The following is a 19,112-nucleotide window of genomic DNA, read 5'->3' on the forward strand; positions in this document are numbered from 1 at the left end:
TTTGAAGGATTTAAGTTCTCTATATTATGCATTTAAAACTTTCCTCCTGCCTTCCAGATATAATATATTATTGCATGCAGCAATTTTAAAAGCTGTTCATGTTCTGTGCACTTCTTTTAACTTTGCTTAAATCTTTGGATGTAAAGCATTAACAGCACTATTCCACCCATCTATGGGAGTCTGACTATAATATGCTTTTAATTCATCTTCCTTTCCCCAGGATACAGTCGAGGATTACCAAGGTCTTATATTGCTTAACTCCTTTTCTCCTAGAATGGGACATGCCTGCAGTCCTAATGCCTTACTCATTATACTTCCTCCATTCATCTATTTCAAATAATAGACATAATCACATTACCTACTTCCATTTACTAACATGGAAATGTAAAATAATAGACAGTAGATGATTACTTTCATATGCATAATGTGTTAGGAATTAGTAGTGAGGACCCTATGGAGAAGACCAGGGCGATCTCCAGAGGTGTAGTCGATAGAACAACCCGAGGTCCGAAAGCCGAAAGTAGACAAGCCGGCGCAGAAGTGCAAAGTGAGGAAGGCGAGAGTCGAAACCAGAACGAGAATCAAAGTACCAAAACCAAAACCAGGAGACGTAATCGAAAAAACAAACCAGGATCAGGGAGCCAAAAACGAAGTCGTAAGTAATCGCGAGAATCGAAGTGGCTCTAGCCAGGAAGAACCCTAATAGTGAGCCCAGGGGAGAGTGTGAAGCAGCATTAAATAGACAGGGGTAAATGGGCTAATTGGGAACAGTGCTGGAATGCGAGGTGGAATGACGAATCCTCTGGGGGCGTGGCATAACATAATCTTGTATATAGTCTTTGCAAATTCTCAACATCTTCTCTTACTGCCTCAACTAATGACTCTATTTCTGTTTCAGTTCACATGCTACTGTATGTGTTCTTCTGGCTTGTCAGCTGCGCTCCTGATCTCCCCTGCTCATTATTACATGCCGTAAACTCAGACTGACTAGCGTTCTTTCAGTTTTCCTCCATTCTTTTTTTAATGACTAGATTTTTCTTCTAATAAATACATTGTTACTCTACCTGTATCTCTGATGTTATTTTATCAGTTTTTAACATTATTCTTTCACACATGCCTTTTATGTGATAGCAGATATCAATTGCATATTATATTAGCACATTATTACGAGTTTTCTGTTTCTTTTTTAATTCTTCTTACCCTATTTCCTCTCTTTAACAAAGGTTGTTTCCTACTTATACAATACTATTTCAGATCTACCAGCTACTTTCCATTTTTTTAAAAAAGGTCTTATAGATTTTTCCTTTCTTGGAAGGAACAGACATTTTCTTTCTCAGTGTCGATGCTTCTTTTTCAGGGCTGTTGTTCCATTGAACAGGCTATTTGCCCTAAGCTTTGTTTGGCCCACATTCTTACGAAAGGCTCTTTTTCACTGTTTCACGGTCTCCTTGGCAAAGACAGTCTTTCTACAGTCTGTAGCTTACTTTTCTAACTTTGTGACGAAAAAGGCCGGAGAACACTAGGAGAAGACACACACAAAGTGCATCCCCCACAGTGTCCCAAATCCCTACACTATTACAGACGGTTTCATAGTCCACTTCTAGCCATGGTCACCCTATGGTATTACCATGAATAGGCATTTATGAGAAAGAAAGCAGAATATCATTGGAAGGGGGCGTGAATATTTCTTCAAGGCACTGAAACATAGATAAAAGAGACACAAGGAGAACTAAAGCAGCCCTTTCCTTATGAAGGACTTTAAGCCACATTTAATTTTGTGAATGACAGAATTAATTCGGCAACAATATTTCAACACAAAACAGCAGTAAGATTTGCAGACTCTTTATTAATGATACTAGTTCCAAAAGAATAAACACACAGGGACTGAAACAACCTTATTAAAAGCATTGCAAAATGCTAGAATTCTCTGCTGTGGTACTGAAAATGCTCTGATGTTTGTACATGTGAGATTAATATGATATAGACATCCTGGCTTTGGCTGTTCAAATTAATTCTCAGCTTAATCTGAACAATTTACATTAAAATGAATTTGCAGATCAGATTAAAACCGTTTCTGTACTATACCATACTAAAGGACACAAATGTAAGTCACTTCATATCAAATCATGGGCTGAATGAATAATAACTATCCTGCTGATGGAATCAGCCCCTTCCCTCCCCCGAAACACAGCGGGCCATAACCCATGGTCAAAAAGAAACAATTTAAGAGATGATAATGAACTCTTCCACACAGAATGAGTAGAATGACAGCACTCTCCATTTGACTGAAACATTAGTTCTTGTTGAAAGTGCACTTGAACCCTGAACTTGCAAAAAAGAGATATTGGAAATGCAAGAAAAGAAGAAGTTGAAAATGACATTCAGTCCGTATCACAGACACCAGGAATTCCAGAATCATAGGGGCTCTGAAGGGTCAGGTTCTTTCTGCAAGAGGACAGAGAGGGAAGAATGAATAAAGTACAGAAATGTACTGATTGTAAAATAAAGTACATGAGCACTGCACTGAGAGAGGGGTTAATACAGTACAGACACACTGACTGGACACTCCAGTACATTAACACTGTACTGAGAGAGAGGGGTTAATACAGTACAGACACACTGACTGGACACTCCAGTACATTAACACTGTACTGAGAGAGAGGGGTTAATACAGTACAGACACACTGACTGGACACTCCAGTACATTAACACTGCACTGAGAGAGAGGGGTTAATACAGTACAGACACACTGACTGGACACTCCAGTACATTAACACTGCACTGAGAGAGAGGGGTTAATACAGTACAGACACACTGACTGGACACTACAGTACATTACATTAACACTGCACTGAGAGAGAGGGGTTAATACAGTAGAGACACACTGAGTGGACACTCCTGTACATTAACACTGTACTGAGAGAGAGGGGTTAATACAGTACAGACACACTGAGTGGACACTCCTGTACATTAACACTGTACTGAGAGAGAGGGGTTAATACAGTACAGACACACTGACTGGACACTCCAGTACATTAACACTGCACTGAGAGAGAGGGGTTAATACAGTACAGACACACTGAGTGGACACTCCTGTACATTAACACTGTACTGAGAGAGAGGGGTTAATACAGTACAGACACACTGACTGGACACTCCAGTACATTAACACTGCACTGAGAGAGAGGGGTTAATACAGTACAGACACACTGACTAGACACTACAGTACATTACATTAACACTGCACTGAGAGAGAGGGGTTCATACAGTACAGACACACTGACTGGACACTACAGTACATTGGGCAGTGAAGTGGACGAGTGGACAGAGCAGAGGAAGTGTCACACAGAGGAAATGAGTCCTGGTATCACTTACCTCTGGGGTCTGCTTCTGGATCAGAGCTCACAGGATTCCTGAGGAGACAGAACAGCTGGAGTTAAACTCACTGTCAATACTGAACCCTATGTGACTGGATGCACAGAGAGGAATCTGCTGCCTGTTCACATGGTCTGTTTTTCAGCACTGTGAAACAATCAGAGATAATCAACAGTCCTGTTACTCTTATCCATCTGTGTGAAAGAACAAGCTGTTCCAGGTCATTTTTAAGCACTTGGATGTCACCTGTCGCCACAGAAAGAAACTTCCTCTCTCATGTCAGAAGCACCAGTCCAGACCTCTGCTTGCTGTGGAAGTTGAACCCTGTGGTTCAGCAGATAAAGCAAACATTGACAAATATCTGTCAAAACCAGATACCCAGAGGACAGAAAGCTCAGTTAGAGGGAACTGAACGTCATTAGAGCTAGAATTAACATATAGCCAGTAGGTGGCTAGGTCAGCATGTGCAGAAAAAGAAAAGAAAAGAAGCACAATGTTTTGGTTGTGGAGCCTTCTTCAGGTGTGACACCTTTCTTTTCAATATGGAATAAACTTTTACTTGTTCTTTAACATACAGTATATCAGTCAGCCAGAATCTCTGTAAGGGAAATTATCTGTATACTGCAAGTCTGTAAGTGACGTAACAACTCAGACTCTATTATATGGAGTCCTGAAGGTTTCAATAAAATAAAATAAAACAATAAAACTATTTGCATTCACAAATCTCTCATACTCGCGGTACATCTACCTTAGTTTCCAACCTGCCTTTTACTAACAGTTCATTTCTCTTTAAAGTTTTCACATGTTTAAATGTAATGTGGAAGAGTGCATTGCATACAGGAAGCATAAAAAACTCTCTCTCATCCTAGCATTAATCCCACATCAGCAGGGTCCGCTTGTCGGCACGCCCGTCTCCATTTGGTGGTTTGAACCAAATTTTTGAGCTGACGTTGTCATTAAATGTGACCGAGAATACTCCAACCAGCGCGTCACTCATCCTGCCCTCGGGGGGGAGGAGAACAAAGTAATGTAGCCAATTCATAGAGGGGGATTATTAGGAGGCATGGGAAATTTGGCCAGGACACCAGGGTTACACCCCTACTCTTTTCGAGAAACACCCAGGGATTCTTAATGACCACAGAGAGTCAGGACCTCCGTTTTACATCTCATCTAAAAGACAGCACTCGTTTTTTACAGTATAGTGTCCCCATCACTATACTGGGGCATTAGGACCCACATGGACTGCAGGGTGAGCAACCCCTGTTGGCCCCACTAACACCTCTTCCAGCAGCAACCTTAGTTTTTCCCAGGAGGTCTCCCATCCAGGTACTGACCAGGCTCACACCTGCTTAACTTCAGTGGGTTGCCAGTTGTGAGTTGCAGGGTGACATGGCTACCGGCTAGGAAGCATAAAAAAACTAGAAATAGAAAATGGGATTAACACAGTTAGTTAATTGGCCATTTTTACAGGTTTGTGTTATAATGCTACCTTTCACTACCTCGCAGGTCAAAAAAGAGTTAGTAAAGTAACTTGCAGATTATGTTAAAAGAGAAGGAACTGCAAACAAAATTCAAAATGAAATACAGTGCAACTCTGATATATTAATGTTGCTGATGAAATAGGTAAAAAAAACATCATATAGCAGAATTATGGAAATAATTTTGTTTCAGCTTCAACAACATGGCTGGACAGCTTGATCCCAGCTCCCAACACCCTCTGTGTCAAGAGTCTCCTGTTTACAGTTTTAAATGCACTTCCATTCAGATTCACACTTGTGTTCACTTCTTTGTGTTCATTCTGAAGAATTCAGCTGGATTGACTTTGACAGTGTCCTTGAAGATTTTGAAAGCTTGTATCAGGTCCCATTCTAGTCTTCTTTGATCAAGACTAAAGAGACTCAGTTCCCTCACCCTGTCAGTGTGGGACACTCCCTTCAGACTAAAGAGACTCAGTTCCTTCAGCCTGTGAGAGTGGGACACTCCCTTCAGACTTCATTTGGAATGTAGGCTGAGTGGACCTGGGAGCTGTCTGAAAGGAACTAGAGCAAGCTCCATCACTTGCCCTTACCTGGGATTGAGCTCAAGACCTTCCAGTCAAGAACTAGATTCCCTTGCCATCTGAGCTACCACAACTCAGAGAAGTTGAAATACAATTAGGTATTTATTTACACAATGGAGTATTTATTTGTATAGTGGTATATTTACATAGTGGTTGGGTATTTATATAAAGGTGTATTTCCAGGATGGTGAAGTATGTATTTCCACAATGGTGGGGTATTGATTTACACAGTAGTGGGATAATTATGTGCACAAGGTGGTGTATTGATTTACACATTGTAATATTTACACAGTAGTGAGGTATATACACAGTGGTGGGGTAGTTATGTACACATTAGACTATTGATTTACACAGTGTGGGGGTATTAACTGTAGCAGCTGGAGTGATCCATTGTTCAGTCCAGGGTGTGGATCCATGGGTTTCTGGGTGGAAGTTCAGAGCCCAGAATGCTCCCAGCTGCTGTGAGCCCTGGTGTGGAATCTGTAGCTGTGAGGTGACCCTGTTCAACAGCAGCCCTGATTAAACCTGGGCTCAGGCTGTAATGACACAGACAGCTCCTGTCTGGCAAAACATTTCAATAAGGGAAGAATAAGGGAACAGAGTGACTGGAAATGTGTGGATTCAGAGTCGGTGTTCTTACCTTTCTGTCTCGTGCCCCAGCAGCAGGAAACAATCACTGCAATAAACACTACAACCAGGAATGCAATTACACCTATCGCCCATGATGGGAGGTCTTTCCCTGAAACAGTCAGAGACAAGTAAAGATTTAATAAGGACTGAACACTCCAGTACATTGAACACTGCACTGAGAGAGAGGGGTTAATGCAGTACAGACACACTGACTGGACACTACAGTACATTAACACTGCACTGAGAGAGAGGGGTTAATACAGTCCAGACACACTGACTGGACACTCCAGTACATTAACACTGCACTGAGAGAGAGGGGTTAATACAGTACAGACACACTGACTGGACACTACAGTACATTAACACTGCACTGAGAGAGAGGGGTTAATACAGTACAGACACACTGACTGGACACTCCAGTACATTAACACTGCACTGAGAGAGACGGGTTAATACAGTACAGACACACTGACTGGACACTCCAGTACATTAACACTGCACTGAGAGAGAGGGGTTAATACAGTACAGACACTGACTGGACACTCCAGTACATTAACACTGCGCTGAGAGAGAGGGGTTAATACAGTCCAGACACACTGACTGGACACTACAGTACTTTAACACTGCACTGAGAGAGAGGGGTTAATACAGTCCAGACACACTGATTGGACACTCCAGTACATGAACACTGCACTGAGAGAGAGGGGTTAATACAGTCCAGACACACTGATTGGACACTCCAGTACATGAACACTGCACTGAGAGAGAGGGGTTAATACAGTACAGACACACTGACTGGACACTCCAGTACATTAACACTTCACTGAGAGAGTACAGACAGTGCCAGGCGCTCACCAGTGCAGTAGTTAGAGTTAGGGTTAGGGACAACAGTATGTAACTCCCAATTTCTGAACTTAGAATTAAGATCTAAGAAGCTGATCTTTCCAGGGGCTCACCAGCGCAGTAGTTGTAAGGGTCGACTTCAGCCCTATTACTGCTGACAGGGTTACTGACAGAGCAGGTGTAGGAGACAGTCAGATCCTCTATCTCAAGAAGGAGAGTCAGATTGGAGCTGGTAGAAGAGGAGCTGCGGTTCACAGGTTGGTCCTGTCCCTTTCTGTGCCAGAACAGGGTGACCTCTCTCCCGTTCTCCACTGAACACAGCAGAGAGCAGAGTGTGTTCTGAGCGGCCTGGACTCTTGGCGTTGACACAGGACCTGTACAGGAAGAGCAGTGGGGTCAGTAGAGGGCCCTAATCTGACAAACTGCATATAGAGAGAGGGAAACACAGTTTTACTGGAGTGGATCACAGTTAAAGAGCTGCTGCATAATGCACCCAAAAAGCAATGCTAAGGGTCTCAGCCAGGTGAATTGATGAGCTCATCAGAAAACTCAGAACCCAAGATGTATCCAGACATTAGAATTATTTTCATTTATTTTTCAGAGAAATGTGCTAGTCATATTAAATGTTGTTAATATTATAGTCGTTGTTAATGTTAAATATAATATTATTGCCACAATGGTGATTAAACCAAATATGTGGCTTTAAAGAGCAAAATAATTTGGCATTTGGCCTCTAAAGAGAGGTCATGTATCACTATTGAGGGCAATTAATTTTATTTTTGATTGGAGCACATGTGGTTTCCTATATGGGCTCCATTATAGCCATGACCACTTCTGCTTTCTGTCAGGTGTTCTAAGATTCTGCATCCTACTTTTAGGACTTTTAGGAAAGATAAAAGACATTGACAGTGATTGTACATAGTCAGAGACAATCTGATTGTACACTGTCAGAGACACTTTAACTGTATACTCTTGCAAATCTCAAGTTATATCTAATATATTTTTACAATTGCAAATCCTTACCGTAAACTAAGAGATTATATTTTGTTTCTGTCTTTGGTTCTTTATTGTTGACAGTGTATTCCCCACTATGTTCCTTGCTCAGGTTTATGATACAGAAGTGCCCAGTCTTGTCCCAGATGATTGTATCAGGAGCCAATACAAGCCTGTTATCCTTCACTTCTGCAAGAGTTTCTTTTTTCTTGAAAAGGAACCCTTCCTTAGATACCCGTGCTGGAAAACAAACTGATTTTGTTTCAAGCTTTTTTATCTCTTGTATATCTTCAGAGCAGACACATGACAGAGAAAGACCTGAAAATTAAACAAAAAGATTATATTTAATACAATTTTAATGTACTTCAATTAAGGTTAGCACATTCCAAAACCGATCAAAATCTCTATCAGTGAGCTAACAGAGCTGTGGGAACAGTCTGAGCTTCTGGCCCAGCACTGATCAATATCTCTATCAATGAGCTAACAGAGCTGTGGGAACAGTTTGAGCTCCTGACCAACACTGATTAATATCTATAACCAGTTATTTTGTGTGAAAAACGTAACTGAAATGTATGTGGAAACTCTTTCTTACATGGGTGCACAGTATTTATAAGCAGAAAACTGACACAAATATACAAGCTATTTGTTTTTCCCATCATTCTCTTTTTTACAAACATGCATTATGGATAATGTACATGTTTCGTTTTCTTTCACCTGTCATTGTTCACCATTTGTCTGGTTCCCCATACAATATAAAGCAATAAAAGCTTACAGACTCGCCTTTCTTCTTCTGTCTCATTTGAATTCTGAGTTACTGTTGTCTGAAAGTTCTTATCTGATCTGTTGATAATGGACGACACCTAATGCTTAATGATAAAGGACATTTAATGTTAGATGGACAACATCTAACGTTAAAAATTCTTATTCTTGTAGAGAAATGCTGCTACACTTAAGATCAAGACCTGTAATGCCCCACCTTTGAAGCTGAGCTCTTACTCATCACTGGTCATCACTGATCCAGCCCGTACATCAAAGTTAGAATTAGAAATTCAATTAGAAAGGAGCTGGTGATGCTATCTGTTCCTACTTTTTGTTTCTTCATGGCTTAAAGCTAAATTAAATGTACATAGCTGTGTCTGAACTTTGTATTGGGAACAAAGTTCAAGCTTATTACATTATTCCTGATGGATATTAATTCCCCTTTCTAAGTCATTTTACTCTGTTACATGTTTAGAAATATAACCCGGATTTATAATGGAACCCTCTGCAGTGTATTTGATAGCTAGAAACACATGTGAAATACGGTCTAACTTACAGTCCCTAGCCCGACTCTATCCTATTAGGGTTTTCTTATAGGAACTCCCAGTTTAAGGCACTTTGACAAAGTTTATACTCTTATGGTCCTGAAACTCCATATTCACACTGTTCTTTTGGGGAAAATTCCCCTTAATATGTTGTTTAACATGTCGCAACTTTCTGATTCCTAATTGCAATGTATATCGGAGACCCCCTGCACATGAGGAGAGGGAGTGTAAAGGACTCATGAGCTGGGGAGCAGGCTGGTCTGGAGGGCTCACTCCGAAGAACACAAGACAACTTCTAATCAAGGACCCATTTGGCCTTTATTTGATCTGAGAATCTCCACTGGGAGGAACAGAAATGAAGATTCTGGTGCAAAAAGAGGGATGAACACGACATTGAGAGCAAGAGAGAGATGGACAGTGGAGGGGAGGAGGAGGAGAGACGGGCGCTGTTTGGTCGTGAGCAGTTCATTGACTTGAGTCCCTCAGTAATAAACTCATCTGCTGAGGAATGGTTACCTCTCATTTCGTTACCATTCTCATGAGCACTTACATGGCAGAGCTGTGTTTGCTAAGGCTCCTTCTCTACTTTACTCTGACGATTTTGAACCTACTTTATTCACTAAATAAACACACACAACAGGACAGGAGACACGGTGAGAGATAGAGGAGAGGACAGGGAATCCCTCAGTAATAAACACACACAACAGAACAGGAGACACAATGAGAGAGAGAGGAGGAGAGGACAGAGAATCCCTCAGTAATAAGCACACACAACAGAACAGGAGACACAGTGAGAGAGAGGAGAGGACTAGACTCTATCAGTAATACACACACACAACAGGACAGGAGACACAGTGAGAGAGAGTAGAAGACGAGACTCTATTAGTAATAAACACACACAGCAGGACAGGAGACACAGTGAGAGAGAGGAGAAGACAGCAATAAACACACACACTGCAGGGTGTCTGAGCTCCATTGTCTCTGTTGTTCCAAATTCAAGACTTCAAGAGCCTTTGTGTTTGCATTGAGAGGGCCAGCGTCCCTGTACGTCTCTGCGCTCTGCACTCAGCGAAGCTCTGGGAAAGCGGTCCTGCTGTGTGCGACTCTGCACACTGTGTGGAGGGTAGTGTGGTCTGGGTGGGGGTGGGGTGTGATGGTGGGTCTACATATACTGATGTGTCTGAGACGAGCTGAGAGATCTGCTCTGCGCACTGAGGAGAGATGGGCTGCCTCTGTCTCCTGCTCCTGACCCTGAGCCTGCTGGGTAAGTGAGCTCCTCTACCGCACCCACCCTTAACACACTGACAGCACATGGGAGCAGGGCCTCAGGCTGGCCTCCGGCACGAGGCTGCAGGTCCCTGTCGGAGAGGAGCCGGAGTCCTGGAGGAGCTGGACTCTCAGTGCTCTGCGGACACACAGCGCGGTCGGGACGGGGGGGTGAGGAGGAGGACAGGGATCATGGTGATGGAGCATTGCTGGCTGTTTTGGAGTTTCTCTTGCTCCTACTCTGCACAAGCGAGCGTGCTGGGTTGCAAGCTGTGCTAAAAGCTGTGAGCGTCAAGCCTGCTCCTGTTAGAAAGAGTGCGCCGGGTGAGAGAGGGTGTCAGAGCTGTGGTCAGGATGTGAGTGTGGAGCACCAGCACAGCAGGAGTACTGGGGCCTCACGAACCACTTGACCACACGGTTAGAACAATTCAGCTTCTCGGTCTTCTACTTTTGTTATCTGTTCTATTGTCACACAGTAACTGTTACTACTGTAATTTTTCTAACATCAACATCTGTCCTATATAATATATCATATACTATAATATTTTTACTTTTATGATTAGCAAAGGAATTAACTTTTGATTGATGATGAACAGACAGGTGGAGAAAACACTGTATCGGACACACCCACAGAGGAGCGATCATGTATTGGACACACCCACAGAGGAGCGATCCTGTATCAGACACACCCACAGAGGAGCGATCCTGTATCAGACACACCCACAGAGGAGCGATCCTGTATCGGACACACCCACAGAGGAGTGACCCTGTATCAGACATCCCCACAGAAGAGTGACACTGTATCAGACACACCCACAGAGGAGCGATCCTGTATCGGACAAGCCCACAGAAGAGTGACCCTGTCTCTGACACACCCACAGAGGAATGACCCTGTATCGGACACGCCCACAGAAGAGTGACACTGTATCAGACACACCCATAGAGGAATGACCCTGTATCAGACACACCCACAGAGGAGTGACCCTGTATCGGACATCCCCACAGAAGATTGACACTGTATCATACACACCAATAGTCAATAGTGGAGTGACGCTGTATCAGACACACCCACAGAGGATTAACACTGTATGAAACACACCAACAGGGGAGTGACCCTGTATTGGACATGCCCACAAAGGAGTGACACTGGATTAGGGTTCGCCAGTACCAGGGCTGGGGACCCCTGTACTGTACTTCAAGGTTGTAACTGGGCTGGGGTCTCCAGCACCAGGGCTGGGGATCCCTATACTGACTGGACTGGGGCTCTGCATGAACAGGGTCTGCAACCTCTGACCTGAAGCTCTCAGATCTGCTGTAATTCTCGGTACGATTCACAGGCGGGAGAAACAACGTGAACGAATTCAGTTTCTCAGAATCCAGGATTCGAGTAGTAGACTATAATGCAGGTTACTGATCCGGGCACACGCAGGGCCGACTAAGGCGAGACCTTTCAATTCAAGCGCGTCATTTCAGAGCGCCAGAGCTGGAGAGCCCGCTGTCACTGAACTAACCGCATAGCGCGAGCTCTGGGGAAGGGGCGCAGGAGCTCGAGCACAGCGCTGTGTGCTCTGTGAGGCAACAGCGCGGACAGAAACCGCATCCGCAGACTGCAGCCAGCAGACTCCCCGAAACCGGAAAGTTAAGAGCCCCCCCAAGCTCCCCCAAAACCCCGCACCCGGAAGGTTCATTGGCCCCCTTGCTATCTATCACACAGGGAGTATACAGAAATGCAACGAAAACTTTTTTAGCAGAAATATGACGATACAATGCACTGTTAATTGAATTATTAATTTTAATTCAATCTCTTCGTTGTCTTCAAGGGTCCGTGTACTGTATATGAAGTCGTCTACGAGACGTGAATTAAGATTGGACAAATTGAAAGTACTGTGAGTTCGTAAGGAAATTCTTGCTCCGGATAAAAGCATGTTTTTGCTGCACTGCAAGAAAAACTCTGGGATTAGACAAACATTCTTCCCTAAAATAACAGATCTCATCCCAGAATTCCCACACCTGGCACAATCAGAACAGTTTACAGTCTTTCGGAGGGAGGAAACTCGATAGAGCTGCAGCCCAGTATGTGATCTCCTGTCCCAGCCAGAGGAACAGACACTGAGCCTGTCTCTCAATAATAATACAGTGTGTGATCTCCTGTTCCAGCTTGAGGAACAGACAGTGAGCCTTTCTCTCAATAATAATAATACAGTGTGTGATCTCCTGCCACAGCCTGAGGAACAGAGCGAGCCTGTCTCTCAATAAGAATAAGAATAAAGTTAGTGAGGCTCTCTTGATAATGTTCTATGTTTAATATATTGTATGTAGATGTCAAATAATATGTTTTACTGTAAATGTCTGTGGATGTTGACCTAGTTGTATCTGCTTTGGCAGCGCTGTAACTCATCGGTGATGCCAAGAAAGCTCTTCGAAATAGAATTTGAATGAAAGCACTGTGACTACGATAGACCACCAGGGGGAGTTCTTCCTCGGTTATTCAGATCAGAGTCACAGCGTACCCACGACTCCACTCACACACTCAGGGCGGTGCGACACACTATAGGGCACCATTTTCCTTCAGATTTCCTTGAAGGAACGAAAGGGGAAACACTGAGCTAGAGGAGGAGACTCCTGAAAAAGACTGAGGTGTTTATATTGACTCATCATTGACATCTTCAATACGGAGAATCAATAAAACAGACAACATGTTAAGCTGTATGGATAAAGGCACAGAACTTAAATCACTCGATGTTGTGTTAAAAACGTTCGAACTGTATAATGCACCTGTAAGACCTCCTGAAGAATATTATGTACAATGTTCTGCTAGCTGCCCTACACTGACAAGCTGAAGGAACTGAATCTCTTTAGTCTGTAAGGAGTGTCCCACACTGACAGGCTGAAGGAACTGAATAGAGACCCTTCTTTGCAAAGAGTTTTGGGTGTTAGGAAGTAACTTGATTTTTTTCTAAGATCAATTTGCTACTACTTAAGATCCTACACATTTGCAGTTTTTACATTTTGATTTTATTTTCATATAAGCAAGTGGAATTTCAATTTAAACATGACTTTAAAAATATATAGGTTTTGCCCTATGTTCCTAATTTTTTACTTTGTATTCCCAGGCCTGACCTATCAATCAGATTCCTCTGAACTTAAAGTCACAGTGGGGGAAAGTGTGACCTTCAGAGCTGAAACACTGCAGAAGGGATTCCTGAAATTCCACAGCAACGTCATTGCGGATATGAACGGGAGGAACTGCAACACCAGGGATGCACAGTTCACAGACAGAGTGCAGTGGGACAGTGAGAGCAGACACATCGAAATCCTCAACCTCAACCTGAACGACACTGGAGTCTACATCGTGGAAATCAAGAGCAATGAGACGTCGTACAAACAGTTTCAAGTAAACGTGTTTGGTAAATGGCTGAAGAGTGTTTCAATCTGATCTACTGAAGCCAGTACAACCGGATGAGATAGTCCAGTCAGGACAGGAGGCACGTCTTTACGCAAAAGGTGGTGGGTGATCCTTGGATCAATGATCAATGAAAGCAAAAATTCTTTGCTTGCTCCAAACTCCCACAACCCATTGTGTAAAGGAGTATCTCCTGCTCCCACTTTTGTCCACTGGTTTGTGTTTCAGTGTCGATTTTGAACAAGCCGGCTGGGCTGGATTTGGCAATGCCTTTGATTCAAACCTTTGAAGTTTTTGAATGCCTGGCTCACGTCCCCTTGTAGGCCTTTCTGTTCTAGTGAAGACTCTTCTGACTACCCTTCTCCTCCTCTTTTCTTCCCCTCCTGTACAGAGCTCGTGTCAAAGGCAAGAGTCCAGGCCACCCGCACAGCCTCTCCGTCAAACACACTCTGCTCTCTGCTGTGTTCAGTGGAGAACGGGAGAGGACTCACCCTGTTCTGGCACAGAGAGGGACAGGACCAACCTGTGAGCCGCAGCTCCTCTTCTACCAGCTCCAATCTGACTCTCCTTCTTGAGATAGAAAATCTGAACGTCTCCTACACCTGCTCTGTCAGCAACCCTGTCAGCTGTAAAATCACAGAGGTCAACCCTCACAACTACTGTGCTGGTGAGCCCCTGGAAAGATCAGCTTCTTAGACTGAGACATTGAGCTGTCTGTCTTCATCACCAGCATTGATTGATGTCTCTCTCTCTCCAGGCCCCAGGCCCACAGCCCCTGTCCAAGTGCCAGTGGAGTTCATAGTGAGGACGGTGCTGTCTGTGCTGGTGATGCTGGGACTCACAGCCGTGCTTCTGACCCGCTGCACAGGGAGGAGGTAATGTGGTCTCTAACCCCTTCTGTTCATTTAATAAGGCAATAATATCATACACTGGAGCTACATTAGGCAGACAGTTTAACAGACACATCTATAATGTTTCTTTAAGGCCTTAAACTCTGATTGTCCCTCTCTCAGGCTCCATTTCTTGATTTCAATGACAAAAATATTTCCCCAATTTCCTGTACTTCAATGATTCACCAAAACTAAGTATGTCTCTTGCTTTATACTGCAAACTGATGTAGTACATTGTCTGTTTTTATTGCAGGACTGAGACAAGAAGATAAAAGAGAGAAAGAGAGACAACCCTGCACACTGAGTCTACACTCTACACCCTGAACACTCAACACCACTGAGCTTCACACTCACAGCCCTGCACACTTAGTGACCCTGTCTACACTCTTCACCCTGAACACTCAACACCACTGAACTGCACACTCACAACCCTGCACATTGAGTTACCCTGAACATTCTTTTTGAAGACGATCACTGATGTTGATAGATTTCTTCCAGGATATAGAAAATCTTCCACTAACAGCTGTCAGTAAAGGTAACAAACCTTTTGTAACTAAACACACATCTTCAAAGTCTACACTGCATGTGTCAATTCTAGGAATTCAGCTTGATTTTCTCTTTGGAAAGAAGACTGTTATTGCAATAAATTTCACCATATACCAATGATCCTGTTTTGTTGTAAAAATGTTTTCTTTTCAGTCTGTTGTTCACCCAAAATAATTTTCCGGACTTACTGTTGAATCATATTGTTACAGCTAGAGGTGACTATGGAAGTGCCACTAAGAGTATAAAGTGTGAAACACCTGGTAGTTTAAACTTTTCCAGCTTCAAAGCAGAGGGGGATGTTTGCTGAGATGTAGGGAGTCTACATGTTTTGATTCAGTGATCAAAACAATCATATAGCTTACCTTGGTTTACCTTAGTTAATTAAGTTCTGGGTAATTGGTTAATTGTCAATCCACAGTTCATTTATGTCCATATAACAGACAGCTATTCACCACTAGGTCACATATAATGTATGAGGGATGATAGTCACCAACTCAAACTAAGGAATCTGGGAATGGGAGCCGTATGGACAGATTGGAGAGCTGCAGATGTTATGCCAATATACGAAAACACACAACCAGGAAAAAAGGGGCCTGTCATCTGCTACAAATGAAGTTTTGGAAATTGTAATTAGAGCTACACTAGAAGGACACTTAGAAAACTATGGATTTTAACACCCACCCAACATGTGTTTAGAAAGAGGCAGTTTTGTTTAACATGCTAGAATGATTTGAAGAAGCACCAAAGATAGGGGATATACTTGCAAAGGGAGGGGTTGTGTTAAATATATAGAGCTAATTTCCGTAATGCTGGTGCTTAATAGGAGCAGCTGTGTGAGACCGACTAGTCGTTGTTGTTCTTCCCGAACTTCAGGTATAAACCTCCATTTATGACGGAGACGTGGGAATAGCTCAGACGACAGAGGCAGATGGGAATATAGTGCACGAGAATGATTCACACAAGTGAACTGAAGCCCTTTCGGGACAGACCTCTTAACTTTCGCTTGAGCAAAGGACATATGTTTTATTTTTGGCCTTTCCACAGTCTAATACTCTGTAGGTCATTGCTCTAATGTTTGCAAAAGTGCCGGAAAAGCAGCAAATGGCTCATTTTTAGTTTTGACTACACAGTATCGGCTAAGTCTTAGTCTTACGAGGCGAAATTAATAACAGTAACACATCGTTTTTTACCCACTCATTCTAAACCCGCGTAAAATGTCTTTTTTCTGTTAAAATGTCGAAAGTGGTTGCTGCCGCCAGGACGTCTGTCACACAACAAGTGATGAAATCTCTTCTAAAGTCAAATGTCGAAAGCGAAATCGCCAAACCGGCGCTCAGCTGTGGGCAGCTGCGAGAGTGTAGACACAGCACAGACCCGCGCAGAGTTTCTGATCAGCGGGACGCGCTCAGGCGACCTTTCCACAGAGCGATCAATGAGGACTTTGAGCTCAGTTTTCAGGCAGATAAGTGTGACTGGGAACAGAAAGTAAGGTCATATCTACAGTAGACACCTCCAGACCGCTCCTGGAGAGGAAGCACACTTTCCCCGCTCAAGGAAACACGATCACCGGCACCTCCGAGATACCGAGAATTAGACAAATTCTCCTTTTCAAGCATCTTCAATGTGGGGGAAACGGAAAAACACGGACGTTTTCAGAGGAAGCGCTAGAACGGTGGAAAGAAAAAGTTTCAGGGAGCGCAAAGCTCGTGTGGCGGCGTGTCTTGTCGGGAGACGAGCTGTGTTTGTGACCTGTAAAAGTCCCTCCGAGTCTGTGAGAAGCGAGACTCAGCCTCACAGCGTCCGGCCGCAGCAGGCGGCACCGTGTTACTGGGCTGCTGTACTGACGAGCAGGGGTCCGACTGTTGGACTACAGTACACCTCTCATACAGGTGATACTGACAAACACGGGTCCGACTGTTGGACTACAGTACACCTCTCATACAGGTGATACTGACAAACACGGGTCCGACTGTTGGACTACAGTACACCTGTAATACAGGTGATACTGACAGACACGGGTCCGACTGTTGGGTCACAATACACCTCTAATACAGGTGATACCGACAGACACAGATCCGACTGTTGGTTTATTTTACACCTTTATTACAGGTGATATTTCAGTGTCCACCATTTGATGCTGATAGGAGAGCTGGTGTAAACAATATGAACTACTTTGATTAGTAGTCTGTGAGGATAAACTAATCTCTTGTCTTGTGAGCGACACAGGTAGTCGTGTGTTTGCCCTGTGCTTTAATGCAAACACCAAGCCAGACAGGCGACGTATTTACAGTGGTGCCACATTGTACAGTCATGCACGAGCTGGGCTGCCGGTGTTACCTGTCGCGTGCTGTTTACATCAGATCAGATTGCAGACGAACGACATTTATGAACAGAGATGATGAAAATAACTCGTTCGACAGAGGCAAATGGGAATACAGGGCATGAGAATGAGTAATTCTCATTCCGCCGATGAAACAGTAATTCATCCGCTATGCCAATACAGGTCATTAAGTTTAAAAAATGAATTTGATATTGAAGTACAGTATGCACAATTTCATAGAAGGCCAATGGCCCAGAAACTGCGTTGTGTGACCGTCAGGTCTGGAAGTCGTACGAAATCAATACGACTAAATCGCCATCTTTCGATCCGATTAATTCAAAACGCACGTAAATTTGTTTGTTTGTTTTTTTTCCTTCAAATACTAAAACTGGCAAAAACAGCACCCAGAACATGTGTGCAATGTTCCACAGCAGATATTCAATATGAGCGTCGTAATCTCATCTGAAGTCAAACGTCGAAAGTGAAATCGCCAAACCGGCGCTCAGCTGTGGGCAGCTGCGAGAGTGTAGACACAGCACAGACCCGCGCAGAGTTTCTGATCAGCGGGACGCGCTCAGGCGACCTTTCCACAGAGCGATCAATGAGGACTTTGAGCCCAGTTTTCAGGCAGATAAGTGTGACTGGGAACAGAAAGTAAGGTCATATCTACAAGTAGACACCTCCAGACCGCTCCTGGAGAGGAAGCACACTTTCCCCGCTCAAGGAAACACGATCACCGGCACCTCCGAGATACCGAGAATTAGACAAATTCTCCTTTTCAAGCATCTTCAATGTGGGGGAAACGGAACAACACGGACATTTTCAGAGGAAGCGCTAGAACAGTGCAAAGAAAAAGTTTCAGGGAGCCCAAAGCTCGTGTGGCGGCGTGTCATGTCGGGAGACGAGCTGTGTTTGTGACCTGGAAGAGTCCCTCCGAGTCTGTGAGCAGCGAGACTCAGCCTCACAGCGTCCGACCGCAGCAGGCGGCACCGTGTTACTGGGCTGCTGTACTGACGAGCAGGGGTCCGACTGTTGGACTACAGTACACCTCTCATACAGGTGATACTGACAAACACGGGTCCGACTGTTGGACTACAGTACACCTCTCATACAGGTGATACTGACAAACACGGGTCCGACTGTTGGACTACAGTACACCTGTAATACAGGTGATACTGACAAACACGGGTCCGACTGTTGGACTACAGTACACCTCTCATACAGGTGATGCTGACAGACACAGTTCTGACTGTTGGACTACAGTACACCTCTCATACAGGTGATACTGACAGACACAGGCCTGGCTGTTGGGTCACCTTAGGGACAGAGTTCAGTGGGATTGAGGACACAATTCAGTGAGATTGAAGACATAATTCAGTGAAATTGAGGGCACAGTTCAGAGTTCAGTGGGGTTGGGGACAGATTTCAGTGAGACTGGGACAACTGTGGACCAAGGAAAAGAGAGAGAGAATTTGAAAGTCCA

At 43.8% G+C, this 19,112-nt stretch overlaps 1 protein-coding gene and 2 long non-coding RNA genes across 3 annotated transcripts; 2 read left to right on the forward strand and 1 right to left on the reverse strand.

Annotated features, from left to right (window-relative positions):
* Nucleotides 1-1,826: 1,826 nt before the first annotated feature.
* Nucleotides 1,827-8,255, reverse strand: LOC148636960 (uncharacterized). The gene is made up of 5 exons (XR_015931792.1): nucleotides 7,931-8,255; nucleotides 7,021-7,281; nucleotides 6,075-6,173; nucleotides 3,376-3,413; nucleotides 1,827-2,445 (listed from the first exon to the last, which is right to left on the reverse strand). It is a non-coding gene; the product is annotated as an uncharacterized LOC148636960 (long non-coding RNA).
* A 2,170-nt stretch (nucleotides 8,256-10,425) lies between these two features.
* LOC148636961 (uncharacterized) lies at nucleotides 10,426-14,008 on the forward strand. Its single transcript, XM_088623461.1, has 2 exons — nucleotides 10,426-10,468; nucleotides 13,584-14,008. The coding sequence occupies exons 1-2, from the start codon at nucleotides 10,426-10,428 to the stop codon at nucleotides 13,904-13,906; spliced, it is 366 nt and encodes a 121-aa protein (XP_088479587.1). The 3' UTR covers nucleotides 13,907-14,008.
* Nucleotides 14,009-14,030: 22 nt separating this feature from the next.
* On the forward strand, nucleotides 14,031-15,429 carry LOC148636962 (uncharacterized). The gene is made up of 3 exons (XR_015931794.1): nucleotides 14,031-14,540; nucleotides 14,631-14,748; nucleotides 15,017-15,429. It is a non-coding gene; the product is annotated as an uncharacterized LOC148636962 (long non-coding RNA).
* The last annotated feature ends 3,683 nt before the right edge of the window (nucleotides 15,430-19,112 follow it).

This window comes from Lepisosteus platostomus, unplaced genomic scaffold (genome assembly GCF_059453375.1).
Source record: "Lepisosteus platostomus isolate fLepPlt1 unplaced genomic scaffold, fLepPlt1.hap1 Scaffold_140_H1, whole genome shotgun sequence".
NCBI classification, from domain to species: Eukaryota; Metazoa; Chordata; class Actinopteri; order Semionotiformes; family Lepisosteidae; genus Lepisosteus; species Lepisosteus platostomus.